At 42.9% G+C, this 24,857-nt stretch overlaps 1 protein-coding gene across 8 annotated transcripts in view; it reads left to right on the plus strand.

The window, feature by feature from the left end:
* Positions 1–24,857, plus strand: part of ahi1 (Abelson helper integration site 1) — a 205,354-nt gene that overhangs the window by 106,232 nt on the left and 74,265 nt on the right. Inside the window, exon 21 of one of the 8 annotated variants that reach the window (XM_072249460.1) lies at positions 3,435–3,521. The exons of the other annotated variants lie outside the window; for them this stretch is intronic. Coding sequence (XP_072105561.1) covers positions 3,435–3,475 — 41 coding nt within the window. The 3' untranslated portion in view covers positions 3,476–3,521. Of the gene's footprint in view, positions 1–3,434; positions 3,522–24,857 lie in introns of those variants that run through there. 8 annotated transcript variants of the gene reach the window in all.

The following is a 24,857-nucleotide window of genomic DNA, read 5'->3' on the forward strand; positions in this document are numbered from 1 at the left end:
TTTATGCAAGCTCTGATGCTGCACCTGTGTGGATCCGACAGCATCCAGCGACCCTGTCTTCGAGGCCAATGTCAGAACATCCTTCAAGAGGGTGAACCATCGGAAGGCGTCAGGCCCCAGCAGTTACCTGGCCAGGTACTGAAACTTATCCTAGCCAGCTGGGTGGATGGTCGTTGACTTCTTCAGTCACTCACGTCTGCAGTTTGAGTACCTCAGCTGTTTCAAAAGGTCAGCAATCATACTGGTGCAGGGGGAGCTGCATCAATGATTATCAACTTGGTACCACTCTCACCTACTTTAATGAAATGCTTTGAAAAGTTGGCTACGCCTGAGCAAGGACCTGGATCCACTGCAGTTCACCTACAATTGCAACAGGTCTACAGCAGATGCAATCTCACTGGCTCACCATAAGATCAAAACACACAGGAGCAAAATTAGGCTATTCAGCACATCGAGTCTGTTCTGCTATTCCATCATGGCTGATTTATTATCCCCCTCAACCCCATTCTCCTGCCTTCTCCCTGTACCTTTGACACCTTTACTAATCAAGAACCTATGGACCTCCACTTTAAGTATGCTCAATGACTTGGCCTCCACAGCTGCCTGTTGCAAAGAATTCCACAGATTCACCACCCTCTGGCTGAAGAAATTCCTCCTCATCTGTGTTCTAAATGGATGTCCCTTTATTCTAAGACTGTGCCCTCACCACATGCACTCTGTCTAGGCCTTTCAATATTCAATATGTTTCAGTAAGTTTGTCCTTCATCCTTCTAAATTCCAGTGAGTACTGGCCTAGAGCCATCAAGCACTCCTCATGTATTAACACTTGCATTCCTAGGATCATTTTCATAAACCTCCTATGGACCCTCTCTGATGCCAGCACATTCTTTCTTAGATAAGGGACCCAAAACTGCTCACCATATTCCAAGTGCAGTCTAAGCAATGCCTTCTAAAGCTTCAGCTCTTATAAAAACTCTTGCTTTGAAGCACCTAGAAAAACAGCAAAACATAATGTATGTCGGGCTGTTGTTTACTAATTACTGCACAGTGTTCAACACCCATCATCCCCTCAGCACTAATAACCAACTTCTAAACCTGGTCCTCTGTAACTGGATTGTCAACTTCCTCAACAGGACACCACAACCAGTAGAGGTTGGTAATAACATCTCTTCCTCTCAGATAATCAAAACCAGTGCATCTCAAGGATGTGTGCTTAGCTCTCTGCACTACTCTCTACACATATGACTATGGGTACGCACTGCTTACAACATCATCTTTAAATTTGCAGAGATGCCATTGTTCATGGTAAGATCTCAGATAGCGATGAGGAGATGTATAAGAGTGAGATAGATCGGCTAGTTGATCGGTGTTACAATGATAACCTTGTGTTCAACATTAACAAGACCAAGGAATTGATTGTGGATTTCAGGAAAGGGAAGTCAGGAGAACACACACCAGTTGAGGAGTCAATAGTGGAAGGGTGAGCAGTTTCAAGTTTCTAGCTGTCAACATCTCAGAGGATCTAATCCAGGCCCAACACATTGATGCAATTAGGAAGGCATGCTAGCAGCTCTACTTCATTAAGAGTATTTCATCTGAGGAAATTTGATGTATTTCCCCGAAGACTCTTGCAAATTTCTATAGACGTATGGTGGAGAACATTCTGACTGGTTGCATCACTGCCTGGTATGAAGGCTAAAATGCACAGGATTGAAAGAAACTGCAGTAAGTTGTGGACTCAGCCAGCTGTATCATGGGCATAGCCTTCCCCACCACCGAGGATATCTTCAAGAAGTAGAGTCTCATGAAGGGGGTTTCCATCATTAAGGATCCTCATCATCCAGGACATGCCCTCTTCTCATTACTACCATCAGATTAACCTGATGCATACTCAGAAGATTCATAAACAGCTTTTTCCCTTCCACCACCAGGTTTCTGAACAACCCATGAACCCATAAACATTACTTCATTATTCCTTTTTTCCCCCCACTATTTATTTATTTTTAATTTGTGATCATTTTACAACTGCACTGTATTGCTGCCACATAACGACAAATTTCACCTCATATAAAAATGGTGATAATAAACCTGATTCTGATTCTGTTCAATACCATTTGTAACTTTTCATCAAATGAAGCAATCCATGCTGAAAAGACCAACAAACATCAAGGCCAGGGCTGATAAGTGGGAAGTAACAATCATATCACAAAAGAGCCAGGTAATGAACATTTCTAAGAACAAAGTCTAACCATATACCTTTGGAGGTTTAATGGCATTAACATTGCCAAAAATCCCCTACTTTTAATATTCTGGTCAACATTGACCAAAAACTCATCTAGACTAGCCACATAAAATATAGTAGCTACATGTGCAGAGCAGGGACTGGGCATGATGCAGTGATCGATTAAGCCCCCAACATCTCAAGGCTCTTCTACCATCTGTCTATAATCACAATGGTGTGCTTCTCTATTTGCCTCTGAACATATCACCAACAACTCTCACGATGATTGACATCAGCAGTTTGTTTGTATGAACCATCCATTGACATGCAATGGCTGTAATGTGTACCAGCTACTACTACAGTATCTCCAAAACCTGTGTCTTCATCTTCCGTGATCATAGACATGCTTGGGACAGCAGGTTCCTCTCCAAGTCACAGACCATCTTAACATGGATTATATTGCCAGTCCGTAATATTAGCTACATATTGAATTCTGAACTGTCTACCCAACAGCATTTTGGGGATACTTAAACCAGAAGCACTTCAGTGGTTCAGAAAAGCTGATCACCATCACCATCACCTCAAGTGCGGTTAGACATGAATTACAGATATTGCCCATGCTAGTGTCCTGCATATCCAAAAAATGAGTTGTACTATCCTCTACTGTCTATAAAGCTGAAGTGCAGATTAATTAAATTATCTTCATTTATGAAGAGAATTGTTAAAAGTTAATAATTGATATAGCAGATACCTTAGCTGCAGAGAAAACAGGTTTATAGCTAATTATATATTTTGAATCTTCATATTCAAATCTCCTTCAAGCCAGTATCACCTTGAATAATTGGTACCCATAAATCATATTCAAAACTTGTTTGCAATTTACTTATTTTGATTTGCAGCTCAATGTTAGAGAATTCCTTCTTAGTTAAACAGAACTGATGAACTCTGGGGGAAAAAAAAAAAATTAAGCCGCCATCTTAAAATGGAAGTTGAGTAAATGTTTTGGATGGGCCTTTCTCATCAGTGTACTTATCACAGAATCATACTTTAGTATTTTCTGAAACCAGTTATTTCTTAATTCATGCTATTACTATGTTTATTGTTTATCTTTGAATGAACATGAATTGCATTCAGCATGGGAATATTTTGATTCTTGGATCAGAAATTTTTTTTAACTGTTTTCCTTTTTTTTTGCTTTTTTAACTTTTCTTAGCATACATTATTCTTCCCAAATTAGTTTATTCTATTGAATAAAAGTAAAAGATGCTGAAAACACTCATCAGAACAAACACCATCTATGGTAAGAGAAACAGAGCAAATGTTTCAGCTTAGAAACCGTTCATCCATTCTTTTCAGATCTCCAGCATTTTCATTTTTTAAACTTAGGTTATATTGATTTTTTTTGTAGCTTTTGATTTGTTTCTCCTGGAAAAAGAGCTGGTGCCATGAGAATGTATGAGCTCCATAGCACAAATCTGTTCTATGAAATGGAAATTACCACATAGGTGAGCAAAAGATTTCTTCTGAAGTTAGAGGTGAGATATTTTATTTTGTCAGAGGCCATTTGTTCTGTGTGTAACTGCAGTAGTGGTTGATATTGAGGAATTAGAATAGGATGACTGTCAACTTGTTGAACAGAATTACTTTTTCAGACTAATACAAATTAGTATAAGGCAGATAAAATTCAGCAAGAACTAGATGGGCCAAGGGCCTGTTCTGTGCTGTACTTTTCAGTGACTCTAATGTGGAAGCATCTGTTAGCTCCAGAACTTGTCAAGGTCAGACCTTTTAATTTTCTATGCTCCTTCATGCTGCACACTGTGTATTGAGCATGTTCTCAATGGACAATATGAGATAAGCACTCAAAGGGGTGTAGACAGTCAGCTTCTACACTATCCATGTAGAGCTACATAGATAGTGTTTATAATTGCAAAGAGAAATTCAAGTTGCTCATACAGTGATGTTGAGGAACATACTGTAAAGTCTCTATAATACTGTGATAAATGTCACATTTTCTTAATTTGTACTTACGGTTTTACTTGAAACTACTGTGCCTGGTAAAAGTGTTCAGCCCCCAACCCTTTATTCACATAAATGGGTATTACAGCCAGGGATTTTGATCAACTTAAATGGGAATTTTTATTTGTGAATTACATGCTCCTTTTTTCACAGTAGAGTCCCAAAAAATAGGAAAAATTTAAAATTCAAAAACTGATTTATCAGCAGCTCTGAAGTGTTCATCCCCCTTCGCTCAGTACTTAGTTGTACCACCTCTCACAGCTATTACAGTCAGTAGGTTTTTTGGATCAGTCTCTTGTTAGCTTTGCATAATGTGATGGAGCAAGATTTGCGAATTCTTCCTTGCAAATTTACTCAAACGGTGCCAGATTAATTGCAGAGCAGTGCTGAACAGCAATCTTGAGGTCTTGCCAGAGTTGGTCGATCGGATTAAGGTCGGAACTCTGACTGGACCATTCAAGGATATCAATTTTCTTCATTTGAAGCCACTTCATCGTTGCACTGGCAGTGTGCTGAAAGAACTTCCTACCCAGTTCAAACTTTCTTGCAAAGGCTAGCAGGTCTTTATCCAGGATCTCTCTGTATTTAGCATCATTCATCTTCCCGTCAATCCTGACCAGATTTCCAGGCCGTACACTGAAATGCATCCCCATAGCATGATGCTAACTCCACCATATTTTACAGTAGGGATAAGACCAGAAGGCCATAAGATAGAGGAGCAGAAATAGGCCATTTGGCCTATCGATTCTGCTCTGCCATTTCTTCATGGCTGATCCATTTCCCCCATCAGCCGGAAACTCCTGCCTTCCCCCAGTATCCCTGCTTGCTTTAACCAATCAAGAATCTATCAGCCTGTCTTAAATATCCATAAAGACTTGGCCTCCACAGCAACAAATTCCACAGATTCACCACTCTCTGGCTAAAGAAATTCCTATTCATCTCCATTCTAAAAGGACGCCCTTCTATTCTAAGGCTGTGTCCTTTGGTTCTCGACCCTCCAACTATAGGAAACATCCTCTCCTATGATGGGATGGGTTATCTGGCTGATGTACAGTGTTAGATTTATGCCACGTGTACCACTTAGTGTTGAGACCAAAACAATCCGCTTTAATCTCAACCGGCCACAAGGCTTTCTTCCACATCTCTACAGTATCTTCTAAGTGACGCTTTGCAAAGTTTTTTTGTGCAATGATATGCTTTTTTTCAGGCCTGCCACTCTTTCATAAATACCCTTTTTGGGCAAGTACTTAGAGATTGTGGAGCCATGAACTTCATCTCCAGTTGCAGCCACTGACTTTTGCAGCTCACTCAGAGTGACTGTTGGTGCTACAGTAGCCTCTCTTACAAGTGCCATTCTTCTCTGGCAACTAAGTTTAGAGAGGTGGACTGATGTAGGCAGTGTGCCTGTGGTTTCACATGTTTTCCACATTTTCACGATGGACTGCACTGAGCTCCAAGGTATTGAGATGTGCTGGTACCCTTCCCCAGACTCGTGCTTCTCTATTACCATTTCCCCGACTTGTCTTGAATGCTCTTTTGTTTTCATTTTGGTCTGGTTTGTTGAAAATCTACCATACCGTTGGACCTTACAGAGAAAGGGGGTATTTACTCCAGTTTTCTACATCACAAATTGAATGAATTGGTAAGGTAATATAGAGTATTGAACCCAAGGAAAGCTAGTGTAGTAATTACAAAGGAGATGAATACTTTGTTAATTTCAAATAAATTGTTGACAAGTTTTGGAATTATTGACATGTTTTGTAGATCAGCTAAAACATCCTACCTCATTGTATTTTAATTTTAGAAAGTGAGATGGAAAAATATGAAAATAGTTGGGGGGGAGGCTTAATACATTTTCAAGACACTGTACTTACAAAACGTAATAACATTAATCAAGGTTGTAATGAAGAACATTACAGGTGTTGTGCACAACTACAGAAACTTTCAATCCAGGTGCTTACTGATCTTCCTCATGTTTTTCTTCCGATTTCATGTTTCCTCTGACTCTGGAAAAGTTAATTTGTGCTAAAATCAGAAGTTTTTAGGGATGGGGCAAAAATCTAGTATACGTAGTGAAATCACAGATCTATAAAAATGTTACTGAAGCTTAATAAAATAAATACCCCCACATGGGCATTTTGTATCACATTGTGATGAAGTATAGATTACTGTCTATTTTAGAACCAGGAATCTCCTATCCAGTAATTAAAAAACAAATTTTGGAATCAGTCAGTAAATCAGACAGCATCGGTGTAAAAAGAAACTAAGTTAATGTTTCAGTTTGAAGACTATCTAAATAAAATAAATAATAAATTTTATAATATCTTTAAAAACAAGAGGAAAGTACCTGATTACTGTATTTTCTTTTAAAAGGGGGCATAATTGAAGGTGCATGGCTTTCTAGCGCCAGCGGCCCAATTCAGTTCCTGCCACTGTCTGTAAGGAGTGTATAATTCTCCCCATGATGGTGTGGGATTCCTTCAGGTGCCCTAGTTAATTAGTCACATGGGTGTAATTGAGCATGCAGGCTCATTGTGCTGGAAAGGCTTGTCACTGTGCTGTGTCTCTAAACAAAAATACAATAAATAGAACTGGGACTAAGAAAAAATAGTTTTAACTTGTGAATAAAGATGGGAGAATGGATAGATAAGACAGTAGTAATTAATATCTGTGATGGGATTTGGCCTGGATTGATATTAAAGACTTACTATAATTCTATAATCATCTTGCACTAACCAGTTGCAGCTCACCCTGTTACAGGTATTCCTGTTGTCCGATCTGCCCTTCCCAAATATTCTCTGCACATTAAACCAACTTATTTCTATCTTTATCCCAATTATGAAGAATGACCTTTGACTTGAAATGATAATACTGTTTTCAGTATTACTATTTCAGATCAAAGACATTCGTGGAAACTTCCCTTTCCACAGATGTTGCTTGATCTTTTAAGTGCTTCTAGACTTTTCCAGATTTCTTTCAGGTTCCAGCATCCAAATGATTTTGATTTCTAAATGCTTTATGATTTTTCTTGATGTTGCACTTCAGTGATAATTTTATGCCTGTATTTCATGTTCTAATTATTATTTTCTTTCAATATTTTTATTAGTTTCTACATAGAAGAATAGAGTACAAGAAAGTATTTATAAAGGTCAAAAAAACTACAAATTTACATTATATATATTCATAATAACAATCTCATTACGCCATATTCATCTAGGTTAGTCAGTTATACTGAAATGTACTAATTTATTACAAAAAATTAATCTAACCCCTACCAAGTCTGAAGCTGTTTATTAAGGAGGAAAAAAAAGGTAAAATACCTTTTTAAGTACCTTCCCCATACACACACGTTCTATATTCTTGTAGGGCCTCTGTTGTTTTATACTTAGACTTGCCATTAACATTCTTGGCTTTCTTCTACCCTTAACATCCAAGACTTCTTGGGATTCTTGACCTTATCTTTCACTTTGATGGAAATATGTTGACTCAGAACTCTTGGCATTTAATTTTGAATGTCTCCCAAGTAAAATTTCCTCAAGTTACAGAAATAAGCACTTGCTGGAACTGTGGGTTAAGCAATGAACTACCAAACAGATATGTTAAAAAGTGAATGTTAAGAGTGAAATTGACACACTGTAGATTTGTTGTTTTGAACTTAATAATACCTGATGAAAAATTAGAAAAAGCTAATCAATTTGTTTGCGTCATTAAGCTGCATAGCAAGCTGGACAGTCACAGGTTTCCTAGTTATTAACCCGCACAATTGTGTTTTATTTTAAACAGAGCTGGGAATTGCAATGTTTTCCATAGGATGACAGGAACTGATATAATTGAAGCTTAAATATAAATAAAATTATGAATGCTTTATGTTAATTAAATGAATTGGCTCGTCCTATGGAAACCCCACACAAATTTGGTATCTGTAGTCCAGGAGTCCCCAACCTTTTTTGTACCGCGGACTAGTTTAATATTGACAATATACTTGCAGACTGGCCAACTGGTTAGGTGGTGGGGCGGGGGGGGGGGGGGGGAGGTTAATCACGACCGGGATATAGGTGATAAATCAACTATAAGTCGCTTATCAGTGGCTAGTACACTCAACTTCATTTCTAAAAGGGTTTATCTAATGAATTTAATATTAAACACACAGCGCATATTTTCCTCGTGTAATTGTGATTGTGGGAGATTTTAATTTCCCACACATAGACTGGGAGGCCCATTCTGTAAAAGAACTGGATGGTTTGGAGTTTGTCAAATGTGTGCAATATAGTTTTTTGCAGCAATACATAGAGGTACCAATTAGAGAAGGGGCAGTGTTGGATCTCCTGTTAGAGAATGAGATAGGGCAGGTGACAGAGGTATATGTTGGGGAGCACTTCGAGTCCAGTGATCACAATACCATTAGTTTCAATATAATTATGGAGAAGGATAGCTCTGGACCCAGGGTTGAGATTTTTGATTGGAGAAAGGCTAACTTTGAAGAGATGTGAAAGGATTTAGAAGGAGTGGATTGGGACAATTTGTTTTATGGGAAGGATGTAATAGAGAAATGGAGGTCATTTAAAGGTGAAATTTTGAAGGTACAGGATTTTTATGTTCCTGTTAGGTTGAAAGGAAAGATTAAAAATTTGAGAGAGCCATGCTTTTCAAGGGATATTGGAAACTTGGTTCGGAAAAAGAGAGGGATCTACAACAAATATAGGCAGCTTGGAGTTGAGGAGGTGCTTGAGGAATATAAAGAATGTAAAAAGAATCTTAAGAAAGAAATTAGAAAAGCTAAAAGAAGATATGAGGCTGCTTTGGCAAGTAAGATGAAAATAAATCCAAAGGGTTTCTACAGTTATATTAATAGCAAAAGGATAGTGAGGGATAAAATTGGTCCCTTAGAGAATCAGAGTGGATGGCTATGTGCAGAGCCAAAAGAGCTGGGGGAGATTTTGAACAATTTCTTTTCTTCGGTATTCACTAAGGAGAAGGATATTGAATTGTGTAAGGTAAAGGAAACAAGAAGGGTAGTTATGGAAAGTATGACGATTAAAGAAGAGGAAGTACTGGCGCTTTTAAGGAATATAAAAGTGGATAAGTCTCCGGGTCTGGACAAGATATTCCCTAGGACCTTGAGGGAAGTTAGTGTGGAAATAGCAGGGCTCTAACAGAAATATTTCAAATGTCATTAGAAACGGGGATGGTGCCGGAGGATTGGTGTATTGCTCATGTGGTTCCATTGTTTAAAAAGGGTTCTAAGAGTAAACCTAGCAATTATCGGCCTGTGAGTTTGATGTCAGTGGTAGGTAAATTGATGGAAAGTATTCTTAGAGATGGTATATATAATTATCTGGTTAGACAGGGTCTGATTAGGAACAGTCACCATGGATTTGTATGTGGATGGTCATGTTTGACAAATCTTATTGAATTTTTTGATGAGGTTACTAGGAAAGTTGACGAGGGTAAAGCGGTGGATATTGTCTATATGGACTTCAGTAAGGCCTTTGACAAGGGTCCACACAGAAGGTTAGTTAGGAAGGTTCAATCGTTAGGCATTAATATCAAAGTAGCTGGATGGAAGATGCCAGAGAGTAGTGGTGGATAACTATGTGTCAGATTGGAGGACGGTGTCTAGCAGTGTGCCTCAGGGAGCTGTACTGGGTCCAATGTTGTTTGTCATATACATTAATGATCTGGATGATGGGGTGGTAAATTAGATTAGTAAGTATGCAGATGATACTAAGATAGGTGGCGTTGTGGATAATGAAGTAGGTTTTCAAAGCTTGCAGAGAGATTTAGGCCAGTTAGAAGAGTAGGCTGAAAGATGGCAGGTGGAGTTTAATGCTGAAAAATGTGAGGTGCTACATTTTGGTAGGACTAATCAAAATAGGACATGCATGGTAAATGGTAGGGCACTGAAGGATGCAGTAGAACAGAAAGGTCTAGGAATAATGGTGCATAGTTCCCTGAAGGTGGAATCTCATGTGGATAGGGTGGTGAAGAAAGCTTTTAGTATGCTGGCCTTTATAAATCAGAGTGTTGAGTATAGGAGTTGGGATGTAATGTTGAAATTGTACAAGGCATTGGTGAGGCCAAATTTGGAGCATTGTGTACAGTTCTGGTCACCAAATTATAGGGAAGATGTCAATAAAATTGAGAAAGTACAGAGGAGATTTACTAAAATGTTGCCTGGGTTTCATCACCTAAGTTACAGAGAAAGGTTCAATAAGTTAGGTCTTTATTCTTTGGAGCATAGAAGGTTGAGGGGGGACTTGATAGAGGTATTTAAAATTATGAGGGGGATAGATGGAGTTAACTTGGATAGGCTTTTTCCATTGAGAGTGGGGGAGATTCAAACAAAAGGACATGAGTTGAGAGTTAAAGGGCAAAAGTTTAGGGGTAACATGAGGGGGAACTTCTTTACTCAGAGAGTGGTAGCTGTGTGGAATGAGCTTCCAGCAGAGGTGGTTGAGGCAGGTTCGATGTTGTCGTTTAAAGTTAAATTAGATAGATATATGGACAGGAAAGGAATGGTGGGTTATGGGCTGAGTGCAGAGCGGTGGGACTAGGTGAGAGTAAGAGTTCGGCACTGACTAGAAGGGCCAAGATGGCCTGTTTCTGTGCTGTAATTATTATATGGTTATATGGTAAATATAGTGATAAGTCAATTATAAGTCATAAGGGGGTTCCCTATGTCCAGTCTATTCCGCAATTTAGTTTTCATTGCATTCATTGCAGGAAACCCCGCTTCTCAAAGGTAAGATGTTGGAAATGGAAAGAATGTTTTCAGTGCTTTTGTGGGTTTCTCGGGATATTCAGCCTTGACTTTGATCCAGAATGCCGGCAGCGATGTTATGTCAAACATACTTTTCAGCCCACAATCATTTGCAAGCTCAAGGAGTTGATCTTCTTCCCGCGCTGACATGGATGATTCACCGGGGACATTCACAAACGGATCACGGACCCATTCCTTTGCATGTCTTGGGTCATTTACGGTTGGGAAGTAACGCTCAAATTCTGTCGACAGCGAAATTAGTTGATCGTGCGCCAGCTGTGAGAAAGACGGTGCAGCCTCGGTCTCTCCCAAAATGTTGGGAACATATCAAATATGCCCCTGTCCACTCGCCGTCCCCACAGTTCCAGTTTGGCTTTGAAAGCAGACATTTTATCTGTCAACTTGAAGACAGTTGTCATTCTCTCCTGAAGTGACAAATTGAGTTCGTTGAGCAGGTTGAAGACGTCACACAGATAAGCGAGTTTTGCTATCCACTCCTTGTCACTGAAGTGTGCTGCCAGTGGTGATTTTTTTCCTGAAAGAAATCTCTGTAGCTGCTCTCTTAACTCAAAAACCCTGGCCAGGGCTCTCCCCATTGATAGCCACCTGACTTCAGTGTGTAAGAGAAGGCGTTTGTGCTCTGCATCCATTTCCTCGCAAAGCTGTTCAAACAGACGTGAGTTAAGAGCTTTTGCTTTGATGTGGTTGATAACTTCAACAATGTCACTCAATACACTGTTAAGATCAGGTGACATTTTTCGGCTAGCCTGCATTTCCCTGTGTGTGACAGTGTGTAGACTGGCATTCAAGCGCAACCTCTTTGACTCGGGTAGTAAAGCCAGACTCATTAAGTCGTTCCAACAGCTGTGCTTCGATGTCATCGATTCTCCTTGAAACTGTGGTAGCTAAAAGAGAAACCTGTGCCATCTTGTTAGCTGCAGCTTCTCCCAACAGTTCACGGCACATGTCCTTGGCAGCAGGCAGAATCAATTCTTCACCAACAGTGAAAGGCTTCTTAACCTTAGCAATTAAGGGTAGCCACTATGTACGACACTCTCAGAGCAGCAGCATTTGTGGAGGTGGTGGCTGTCAGCACTTGTTTCTGTCCCACTTGCTCACTTTTTTTTCCACTCAAAAAAACTCAGCGGGTTTGTGTTTAAGTGCAGTGTGCTTGGACTCAAGGTTCCGAAGCAGTTTTGAGGGCTTCATTGCCTCATTAGACAGCTTGTCTCCACATACCACACACAGGGGGCTTGGAGCGTGGGAGTCACTGGTCATAATAAAGCCATATTTTATGTACAACTCATCATATTTTCTGTTGAAGGAAGCTTTCTTTTTTTTTTTGCAGTCTCGGCCTCAGCTGTCTCTGCGTTATCATCATCGTTAGACCTTTTATGTCCCCTACCATCTGTTCCAAAGAAACTCTCAAGCGTCGTTTGTTTTTTACTCATCGAGTAGTTGCAGGTTAATGAACTGATGAACTCGCGTGGGTAATGACCTCGCGTGCGTTCAAGTTCAACAGTGGGTGTGACAGGGAATGAGGAAAGGTGCAGTTGACTCGTATCGTTTCCTCGCAGTCCAGTAACACGTGCTTTGCGGCCCGGTTGTAAGGGACCACTGCTGTAGTCTTAGTTTATCAAAACTAGAGATAATTTTCAGTGAGCAAATCCAGTTTTCAATTTATGCAGTGTAATCAGAAGAATGACATTGCACAAAATAATGCTGTACTTTACTGCCCATATTTGAAAAGGTTATTACTTCATAATATCATTATGACTACCCTGTTGTAAGAATCGACTTAGCTATAAGTGAAAACAAGCTACTGAGACGTCCAAAACTTGCCACGTTGTAGCACATGATGGTGTTTTCCAGAACCAAGCCACATGTATACTCAGTGGCCACTTTATTAGGTACACCTGTACACCTGCTCGTGCAGCCCAATGAATAAAAGCATGCAGATATTGTCAAAGGGTTCAATTGTTGTTCAGAACTAGCATCAGAATGGAGAGAAATGTGATCTAAGTGACTTTGACCATGGAATGATTGTTGGTGACTTATAGGGTGGTTTGAGTATCCTAGAAACTGATGACCTCCTGGGATTTTCACACACAGCAGTGTCTTGAGTTTACAGGGAATGGAGTGAAAAGCAAAAAAAAATCCAGTGAACACTGGTTCTGTAGGCGAAAATGCTTTGTTAATGAGAGAGGTCAGAGGAGAATGGCCAGACGGGGTTCGAGCTGACAGGAAGGTGACAGTAACTCAATAACAACCATAATAGGTCAAACCTTGAAGTGGATGGGCTACAACAACAGAATACCATGCAGGTCGGTGGGTCTAGGTGAGAGTAAGAGTTCAGCATGGACTAGAAGGGCTGAGATGACCTGTTTCCGTGCTGTAATTGTTATATGGTTATATGAACATAGACTTAGTGGCTATTTTATTAAGTATAGGAGGTACCTAATAATGTGACCACAGAGTGTATATCACTTCTTCTGCCCTTTTGGAGATGTGCCTGTTGATCTTTATCAAGGTTCTGTCTCTTTCTTCCTTGATGTTATGCCTCCTGCATTGGATTTCATCTATACCAGAGGTTGCCAATCTTTTTTATGCCATGGACCCCGACCATTAACTGAGGAGTCTGTAGACCCCAGGTTTGGGAACCCCTTATCTATACTGAAGTTTAACCATTCATCTTCTACATACCCGGAGTCTGAAAAATTTAACTTTTTGGCCTTTTATTATTGCATATGATGTAATACAGATTCTGCAATTGGCAAGAACGAAGTGAAGGTAAGATCTGAGGTTAACAGTAAATGAACAGATAACAAGGGTTGATCCTATTGGTATTGCAATTAGGTGAGATTTTCAGTGGTCTCTGGTTAGGATACAGTGGACCAGGAGGACTTTTATATCTCAGCACTGCTCTGGTGTATGGTGACATGGTCAGACAATCTATGCCTCACCCTGGTGTGGTGTAGTCATAGCTGAAGCAAGTGAAGATCATTTCACGTGCTGCAACAACTGGTCCTGACTTAAAAAACACTTACTTGCCCGATCCCAATAACTTGTGATTCCTCATTATTCCCAGAATATAGTTTGGGCTTGAAGAGGTCAGGCGGGATCTATGGAGAGAAATAAGCAGTCAGCATTTTCTGGCCAAGACCCTTTATCAGGACTGGAAAAGAAGGGGAGATAGGTGAAACCAGATAAGGAAGGAAGGTGGGTGATGAGAAGAGGGAATGAAGTGAGAAGCTGGGATGTGATTGGTGGAGGAGGTAAAGGGCTGAAGAAGAAGGAATCTGAGTGCAGTGGACCATGGGAGAAAGGGAATGAGGTGGGGCACCAGAGGGAGGTAATGGCTGGTGAGGAGAAGAGAAGTGGTAAGAGGGGAGCCAGAATGGGGAATGGAAAAAGATTAGAAGGGGAGAAATTACACCGGAAACCATTTTTTTTTTTGAAACTGTTGCTTCCTCAGAATGTTTTCTGTGTATGATAGTGCACTTGAAGCTGAACACAATTATAATTTCAGCCTACTTGTATCACGTAGGGGTTTGGAGAAATAAGAAATTAACTTTTATCGAATATAATGTGGCGGCCCGCACACTCGGGACTCAAACTGCCATCGGGAGCCATGGGCAGACACGCGGTAGCGTGTTTGGAACTACCCGCTCGGGGCGGACCTTCCGGGGACAGTCTGACGTCATGTCTGCCCCACGGATCACAAGGGCCCATGAGAAGGGAGATTTAAGCGCGCGACTTTGAATCAGTAAAGGCATTCTGAGTTCAGCTCTTTCTGCCTCCGTGTGTTTCTTTAGTAGCGTGTTTGCGCGCGACTACATTGGTGACCCCGACATTCCAGACCACATCTGGAGCCGGCGACTCAGCGACCAGACATGAGTTCGAGCAGCTCGCACAGCGCTGTCTCTCTGAAGCTCCCAACTTTCTGGGCCACTCAGCCCCATTTTTGGTTTGAGCAGGCTGAGGCCCAGTTTGATATCAGAGACATTACAGCTGATGCCACGTGGTACTACTACGTGGTCAGCACGCTCGACCAGGAGACGGCAGGCCAGATCATCGACTTCCTACGCCAACCACCAGCGGAGGACAGGTACACAAAGCTTAAGGCGCTCCTGATCCGTACCTTTGGACTCTCCCGCTGTGACTCCTACACATGGACGGCCTGGGCGACCGCACGCCATCCGAGCTCATGAATGATATGCTGGCGCTCATGGACGGCCATAAGCCGTGCCTTTTATTTGAACAGTTGTTCCTCGAGCAAGTGCCAGAGGACATTCGCCACCTCCTTGCGAGTGAGGATTTCAGCGACCCACGCAGGGTTGCAGCTAAAGCAGACGTCCTTTGGCAGAGCAAGCAACGTGGAGCAGCCTCCATCGGCCTAGCCACGATCGCACGCCCCAAAGCCCAGGCCCCGCAACTGAAGCCGTCGAGACCCATGGGGGAAGAAGACGAAAGTTTGGAACAATGATGTTTCTATCACCAAAAATGGGGCTCAGGCACGCGCCGCTGCTGTCCACCATGTGCTTTTCCGGGAAACGCTGGGGCCAACCATCGCTAATGGCTACGACAGCTGGCCACCGAGACAGCCTCCTGTACCTCTGGGACCGACACTCCGGGCGGCGCTTCCTGGTAGACATCAGGGCCAAAGTCAACATACTCCCCCCCCACCTCGAATATGGACACTCGTAACGCGGTCCCAGGCCCCGAACTCACCGCTGCAAATGGCACCAGTATTCGGACGTACTATCTCACTGCATTTCAGGTCCAGCCGTTTCACTTGGACTTTCATGTTGGCAGCGGTGTCACAGCCACTACTAGGGGCAGATTTCCTATGAGCCAACTGCCTCCTGGTCGACCTGAAAGGCCGGCGTTTGGTCCACGCCGAGACGTTCCAGACTGTCCAGCTCGGAGAAGACAAGCTACCGGCCCTCCACTTAGATTCTGTGACCTTCTCAGGTAACGAATTCGCCAGGGTGTTGGCGGAATTTCCCTCCATAGTCACCCCGCAGTTCTCCACGGCCGACCCCAAGCACGGCATGCAGCACCACATCCCCACACAAGGACCACCACTGCATGCCCGAGCTCGCAGGCTGCCACCCGACAAATTACCTCGCCAAGGAGGAGTTCCGTAAGAGAAGAGATGGGAATCGTACGCTGCTCAGACAGCCCATGGGCATCCCCGCTGCACCTGGTGCCCAAGTCTGCAGGAGGATGGAGGCCTACAGAAGGCTCAACGATGCCATAACCACCGACAGATACCCGGTACCCCACATCCATGACTTCAGGGCAAACCTGCACGGAGCGACCATCTTCTCGAAAATCAACCTGGTCAGAGGATACCATCAGATCCCAGTGCACCCCGACGACGTGCCCAGAACAGCCTTCATTACCCCGTTCGGCTTGTTCGAATTTCTGAGGATGCCTTTTGGTCTCAAGAATGCAGCCCAAACTTTCCAAAGGCTCATGGACCCAGTGGGACGCAGCCTGGATTTCATTTTCATTTACTTGGACAATATCCTGGTGGCCAGCAGTTCGCACCAAGAGCACATGGCACATTTGCGCCAGCTCTGCCGAAGCCTGAGCGACTAATCCGGCGAAGTGCCAGTTCGGGCTGATGGAGATCGACTTCTTGGGCCACAGAGTCAACCAACATGGCGCAGTTCCCCTACTGGACAAGGTCCAGGCCACCCGCCAGTTCCCCAAGCCCAGCACGGTCAAGGGCCTGCAGCAGTTCATAGGGATGGTCAACTTTTCTCATCGGTTTGTGCTGGCGGCGGCACGCATCATGAGACCCTTGTTCAGCCTGATGGCCGACAAGGCCAAAGAAGTGACATGGGATGCGGAGTCCATGGAGGTGTTCGAGCAGGCCAAGGAGGCGCTGGCAAAGGCGGCTCTCCTAGTGCACCCGAGAGTCGATGTACCCACGGCACTCACAGTCGACGCTTCCGACATGGCAGTTGGCAGAGTCCTAGAGCAGCTCGTCGAGGACCAGTGGCGACCACTCGCTTTCTTCAGCCGGCACCTATGACCACCAGAGGTGAAATACAGCGCTTTTGACAGAGAGTTGCTAGCGCTCTACCTGGCTGTCCGGCATTTCCGGTACTTTTTTGAGGGAAGGGAGCTCACCGTGTATATGGACCACAGGTCCCTCACCTTCACACTGGCCAGGATATCAGACCCATAGTCGGCTCGGCAGCAGAGGCACCTGTCCTTTATTTCAGAATTCACCACGGACGTCTGCCACATCGCAGGGAAGAACAACGTTGTTGCCGACACACTGTCTCGCCCCTGCCTCCACTCAGTAGGCGTATTGTCCTCAGGAATAGACTACGCAGCACTGGCGGAAGCACAACGGTCAGACACCGAGATCCCAGCTTACCGCTCTGCCGTTTTGGGGCTCCAGTTGGAGGATGTCTCCATCGGCCCGGCAGCGGATCGACTCCTGTGCGACGTGTCTACCAGCAAACCCCAACCCGTGGTACCAGCAGCATGGAGGCGCCAGGTGTTCGACACACTGCACGACCTGGCCCACCCATCCATCAAGCTGGTAGCAGACCGATTCATCTGGCACGGTTTGTGCAAACAGGTCGGACACTATGCCAGGACCTGCCAGACCGCCAAAGTTCAGCGGCACGTGAAGGCTCCCCTCCAGCAGTTCCAGCCGACGCACAGGAGGTTCCAACACATCCACGTGGACATCGTCGACCCCCTGACAGTCTCCCGGGGCGCCAGATACATCTTTACCATGGTAGACAGGTTCACCAGATGGCCGGAAGCCGTACCACTCGCAGACACGTCCGCTGAGTCCTGCGCCAGGGCGCTCATTACAAACTGGATCGCCAGGTTCGGCCTCCCAACGGACATCACCTCGGACAGAGGGGCGCAGTTCGCGTCTGGTTTGTGGACAGCACTGGCGCAGCTCCTGGGCACCCAGCTGCATCACACCACAGCGTACCATCCCCAGTCCAACGGTTTGGTAGAGCGATTCCACCAGCATCTCAAGTCAGCCCTGATGGTGCGCCTCAGGGGCCCCAACTGGACAGATGAGCTTCCCTGGGTCCTACTGGGCATCCGCACAGCCCCCAAGGAGGACCTGGACACCTTGGCGGAATTTGTCTACGGCACCCCCCGTCAGTCCCAGGGGAGTTTCTACCAGAGGCCCGAGGTTCGGAAGAAACTCCAGCAGCGGTGCTAACGAGGCTGCGGGACAAGGTAGGGACCCTGGCACCGGTCCCGACCTCCAGGCATGGCCCCACGCCATCCTTCACCCCTAAAGACCTCCGAGACTGTGAGTATGTTTTTATTCGCAGGGGCATGCACAGGTCACCTCTACAGCGGCCGTACAAGGTGATCCGGCACAACGGAACCACGTGTGTCGTGGAGGTGGGTGGCCGGGAAGAGACTTCTGCAGTGGACGCCTCAAACTGGTACACTCGGACATTGAGCAACCAGTGAGGGTACCCGCACCACACCGGCAAGGCCAGCCACCCAGGCAAGCCACACAGACTGGGGGCTCCACTCCCCCGATGGACATTTTGGGGGGGGGGGTGGCGGCCCGCACACACGGGACTCCAACCACCATCGGGAGCTGCGGGCAGACACACAGTAGCGCGTTTGGTCACATCCGCCCCATGGGAGGGGAGATTTAAGAGCGCGATTTTGAATCAGTAAAGGCATTCTGAGTTCAGTTCTCTCTGCCTCTGTGTGTTTCTTTAGTAGCGCACTTGCACACGACTACAGTAATGCATTTACTTGATTAATAGTGCTGACACTTTGCAATAGTTCAACTAAGCTAAAAATGTTTTAATGCTTTTCACTCGTATTTGGTGTCTGAGGCTTCTCACTTAAGTGTTCAACAATAATCAGCTGGCACTGATGGATTCCAGTTGCTGTGATACCATTTCTCCATGACCGAAATGACAGTGCCAAGATCTGGCAGGGAAATCATCTAATAGGAATGCAGAAAATGAATCTTTAGTGACATATTGCACTTAATGATTTTGTATGCTTGAAGCATGTTGTCAACCAGCTGCATGTAATTTGGTGCTCTATAGTTGCCAAGAAAATTTTCAACAACATCCTTGAATGCCTTCCATGTGATTTTCTCCAGTCCCACTAGAAGTTCTTTGAATTGTCTGTCATTGATGACCTGTTTGATTTGTAGACCAACAAAAATGACTTTCTTGATCTTGACATCAGTTGTTCTGGGAAACATCTGTCTCAAATATTGAAGTCCTTCTTGGAAATTTATAGCCTATAGAAAACTCTTCAGCTTAAGTCGTGAGCAATATTTTATCTGGCTTGAATTACGAATTCAAATAATGAATGTAGATGATTTCAAAAAAATGGTGTGTGATTTCATGGTGATTTCATGATCAGCAGCCCAAAATCCATAAGATACATCCAAAAGTTTTCAGGAAGCAAAATCTTCCAGTGTTGTCCAGGGTTACCAGAGAATTCGATTATCAAGCTGTCAGGTTGGAGGTTACCCAGGCAGAATATAAGGTGTTGCTCCTGGAACCTGAGAGTGGCCTCATTGTGGCAGTAGAGGAGGCCATGGACTGACACGTCGGAATGGAAATGGGAAGTAGAATTAAAATGGGTGGCCACTTGGAAAGCCTGCCTTTTGTGGCAAATGGAGCAAAGGTGCTCAACAAAGTGGTCCCCCAAACTCTGTTGGGTCTGACTGGGAGCACTAGATACAGTAGATACTCCAACAGACTTGCAAGTGACTTCTCACTTCATCCCTCTGCCTCATCCACCTGCCTTTCCTCTCGCCTGGTTCCAACTATCACTTTACCAGCTTGTACTACTTCCCCTCCTCCCACCCTCACATTTTAGCTTCTTTCCCCTTCCTTCCCAGTCCTGCTGAAGGATCTCAGCCAGAAGAAATTCTGCCTCATCCACGTCTGGAATTCTCTACCAAGTATGAAGATTCTTATACCCTCTTACATTTTGGAATACAAATCCACCCTTGAAAGGAATGAGAGAATCTTTCTCATGCACATTTTATTTTATTGGATTGATCCCCTTGCATCTGATTTAAGAAATACCTAAAAAAAAATTATTGTTAGCTGGTCCATAACTATCATTTCATATGTATCTTTTTCTAAATTTGTATTTTCATGTTGTAGTCTTTTGCAAATAAATTGGACATATGTGTTTTATAGTGAACCATGACATTGAATGGATACATATGACAGTCAAAATATGACACATTCTGCAAATGCAAAATGTGAGAGAAATGATTAAATTATTTATAGTAATTTAGAAATACCAATTTTAAAAAATAATTTTATTTACTAGCTGATAACACAAAATCAGTGGGTATTACAACACGATCTTCCAAAATCAAGAGACACTCAAAACATGCTCAAGGATATAGACAAAGTGGAAATGCAAAGAAATGGCAGATGGAGTTTAAACTGGATAAGTGTTGGGTGTTGCATTTTGAAAGGTCAAATTTATGAGGGAAGTATACAGTAAATGGCAGGACCCTTTAGTAATGATGTATCAAGGGATCTTGGGGTGCAAATCCTGACAGTGACAACATAAGTGGTAAAGAAGGCATACAGAATACTTAAAAACGCAGACACGAGGAAATCTGCAGATGCTGGAAATTCAAGCAACACACACAAAAAATGTTGGCAAACGCAGCAGAGCAGGCAGCATCTATAGGAAGAGGCTGCCCGGCCTGCTGCATTCACCAGCATTTTTTGTGTATGATACAAAATACTTGCCTCCTTTAGTCTGGTATTGAATATGTGTTGGGAAGTCATGTTGCAGCTGCATCAGATATTTGCAATATTGTGTTCTGTTCTGGTCTGTTCATTACGGGAAGGATTTAGAGGCTTGCCAAAGGATGCATAAGAGATTTGCCAGGATGTTGTGTGAATGAGGGAGTGCAAGCTATAAGGAGAGTTTGAGTGGTAGAATTTTATGAAAAGGATGGAAATTTGGGAAGAATAAGATGAATTTGTGCAGTGTTAGTATAAATGAGTGTTTGATAGTACGTACTCAGTGGGCTGAAAAGTCCTTGTCCAGCCACTATGACTTTACTTAGTATCTTCAGAATGTTATTAAATGAGAGATTATAGAATATTTGTCACCAGTGGTTTCAAAGGTACATTTAATATCAGAGGATATCTACAATATACATCCTGAAATACTTTTTCTCTGCAACCATTCACGAAAACAGAGGAGTGCCTCAAAGAATGAATGACAGTTCATTAGAACCTCAGCACCTTCCCCAGATCTCCCCTCCCATGCGTAAGCAGCAGCAAAGCAACAATCCCCCCTCCCCCACCAGCAACAAAAAGCATTGGCACCCGCCACCGAGCACTCAAGCACACCAAGCATGCAGCAAAGCATCAATACAGACACAGACTTGCAGTACCCCAAAGACTACTCATACACCTGGTATTGGACATACCACAGGTTCTCTCTCTCCCTATTAAGGGAAAAAGAGGTGTCCCAGTTTCGCAGTGAGAAGGGGGACATAACAAACAATCCTCTGCTTCAGAATGTTAAAAGTCCGATGCGTCTCTTTTCCAAGCTCTGTGCCCAAAGAACTCGGGTCCCCTGGGCACACTGCCAGCAGCCAGCTTGCTACTTTCGATCTTCTGTCTCCTATGACATACTAAATTCCTGCAGAGGCACTGCAGTCTGCTCGCCTCCAGAAATCCCGGAATTCTGAAGGCGAGTTAATCTCCTAAACTGCATCCTTGGCATATCAAATAACGGCCAGTCGTGAAACCCCGAGAGCAGGTCCCTTCCCACAAAAAAACATAGTCAGCGTGTAACTCCAGGTCAGGGTCTTTAAAAGAACCCTGAAAGGAAAAAATAGAGATATTAAAGATAGAAGTAGGGCTGTTTCCAAAGAACAAGCAAAGGAGTCGCCGTTAGGCGCCATTGTCTCGCGTCAGTATTAATGTTAAATATGCCGTTTTTTGTTTTTCTTTTGCCTCTTCTCGGGCTTCCAAGCCCTCATTGTTTTGGATACTTTTAAATATTTATTAGTTTAAAGTTGTTTGACTACTTTGTCCATCTTACTTACTGAAATTCCTCTATTTCTAGCAATGGTATCTTTAAATCAATAGGAATGGGCTGAATGATTTGAAGAATGATCTGAGTAGGAAGTCAGACTACAACTTTAATTTCACAAAAACTTCAAATTGAACACCTGGGCACCACACCATTGCTAGAAGTCTCCCTGCTTTTCAAGAAAAGCAGCAAGGAAAAGCCTGGTCATAATAGTCCATGAGCTGAGCTTAAGTGGTAGGGAGGTTACTGGAAAAAATTGAGGGAGGAGAAAGATAATGACTAATCAATGACAGCCAATATGGTTTTGTCAAGGGCAGATACTGTCTCACCAATATGATTGAATTCTTTGAAGAGGTAACAAACTGTATCAATGAGGGAAGACAGTAGATGTGGATTACATTAACGTTAGTACTATAAGGTCTTTGACAAGGTCCCCCCACATGGGGAACTGGATTGAAAAGATTGAAGACCATGGGAACCAGGGCAGGATGGCAAACTGGATCCAAACATAGCTTGACAGCAAGGGATGGAGTTGTTTTGTTTTTCCTGACTGAATGCTTGTAGCTAGCAGTGTTCCACAAGGATCAGTGCTCAAACCCTTGCTGTTTGATATATATTTGAATGACTTGGATGTGAATGTGGGAGGCGTGATCAGTAAATTTGCAGATGACATGAAAATTAGCAAAGTTGATAATGCAGAAGGTAATCTGAGGGTACAGAGAGATGTGGGGGTGAAATGGATTGAGAAATGACAAGTGGCATTTAATCCAGATAAATGTGAGGTGATGGAGTAGCCCTGCAGTACTCAGTATTCTTGGAATGGGATTATCTTGCGATCATAAAAAAACGAATTTTACAAAGAGAAAAGCACCTTTGCTTGGCTCTGAGAGGCTGCAGAGTTTGCTCGTGTAGCCATCTTACCAGAAGTCTATTGGCCAGACTTGAGTTCTTTTTGCTTTGCTGAATGCTTCTTCCACATAGTGAAGAGTTGTGAGTTAAGCATTCCAGTGATGTTATGTTTTGTCAAGGAGAGTTTGAGAACATCCTTGAATAATTGTTTGGTGGTTTAGTGATCTTTTGCTATGTCAAAGTTTGTTTCGGAATGCGGGTTATTTTAGAGTGCCACAACCAAAAAATAAAATCTGGCATTGCCTATCAACCTTTACCAATTTTTTTTATACATCTACCATAGAAGGCATACAACCTGGATGCATAACAGCTTGTAATGACAACTGCTCTGCCTGTAACGACATGAAACTGTAGAGAGTTATGGACAGAACTCAGTACATCATAGAAGCTAGCATTCCCTCCATGGACTTTGTCTATATTTTTCAATGCATTAATAAAGCAGCCAGCATAATCAAATACTCCATCCACCCCGATCATTCTCTCTTTTCCCCTTTTACATTTGTTAAAAGATACACAAGCCTGAAAGCACATGCAACAAGGTTCAAGGACAGCCTGCTGTTATAAGTCTATTGAATGGTTCTGTAGTGCAATAAGATGGTCTCTTGACCTTGTCTTCACTTTCTCTGAAGCTGTTAGGCTTTGTTCTGCATTCTGTTATTGTATTACCTTGTTTTACTATCCTGGTGAATTTATTGAATCTGTAAAACTCAAATTAAAGCTTTGATTTTATCTACCTCAAATAATTATACTTGTTGCATTAAAATAGATTTAATTTAAATTTTATTTCTTTCATGAGAGGAGTACATCCCTTAACTTATGAAGATTGTAATGGAATTTCACTTAGTCCTTCACTGAGCTCCAATTACAAAGTCCATTTCCTTTGAATACCTTTCACCAGTATTTGCATTTATGACGTCTCATGAGTTGAATCCCTCTTTGTCTACAATGGGCCCTACTCTTTTCCTGGTTTTTTCTTTTGTCCTTAATATTCTTTAGGAAATACCTTCAGATTTACCTTAATCCTGTCTGCCACTGATATTTCTTGAGCATTTCTTAAGCATCATTCTATAGTTCTACAGTGCTGTGCAAAAGACTTGGGCATCCTAGATTTTCTATATAAATTTTCATTTTAGATGTTTATTTTTGTCTTCTGCATTAGTGTGTCAGTAGAATAAAGCAAATTTTAAATCTCCAAACATTCATTTTCCTAATAATTTAAATGTTACCGAGAATTTTTTTGTATTTTGTTAAAGGAGGTAACATATTAAGTAATAGACCACTTTTCAGATAAAAACAATTACTTTGTAGGTATAAAGCCCAGTGCATCATTAAACTAAGATACAAACAGATGCTAATGATCAGTAACGTAACAAGTTAAATGAACTAAGCTGATTAACTGAAACAGGAATGAGTGTAGAAGGAATCAAACTGGCCGAAGGTTAACCAAACTAAAAGTTGAGCGTGTGGAAGATGTGACAATTTAATCTTCAAATGATCAATTCTTACAATGGCAAGAGTGAGCATAGCAACAAGACACAAGGTGGTCATCCTGCATCAGCAAGGTCTTCTCCCAGCAGAAATTTTGTGGCAGACAGAAGTTTCAAGATGTGCTGTCCAAGCTCTTCTGAAGAAGCACAAAGAAACGGGCAAGTTTGATGACCAGAAAGGCAGTGGTTGGCCATGGACACTGAGTTCCACAGACAAACTGACATCCCTTCTAAATCAGGAAAAAATCTGGCGCTGCTATTAGTTTTGAACTCACAGAAACTACTGGAACCCAAGTGTACCCCTCTACAATCTGGAGAGTTGCTGCCAAAAAGACATTCCTCTGAAGTGGAAACAAGGCCAAGAGACTCACCTATACAAAAAAAAACACAAGGACTGGAG

This window comes from Mobula birostris, chromosome 2 (assembly GCF_030028105.1).
Source record: "Mobula birostris isolate sMobBir1 chromosome 2, sMobBir1.hap1, whole genome shotgun sequence".
NCBI lineage: Eukaryota > Metazoa > Chordata > Chondrichthyes > Myliobatiformes > Myliobatidae > Mobula > Mobula birostris.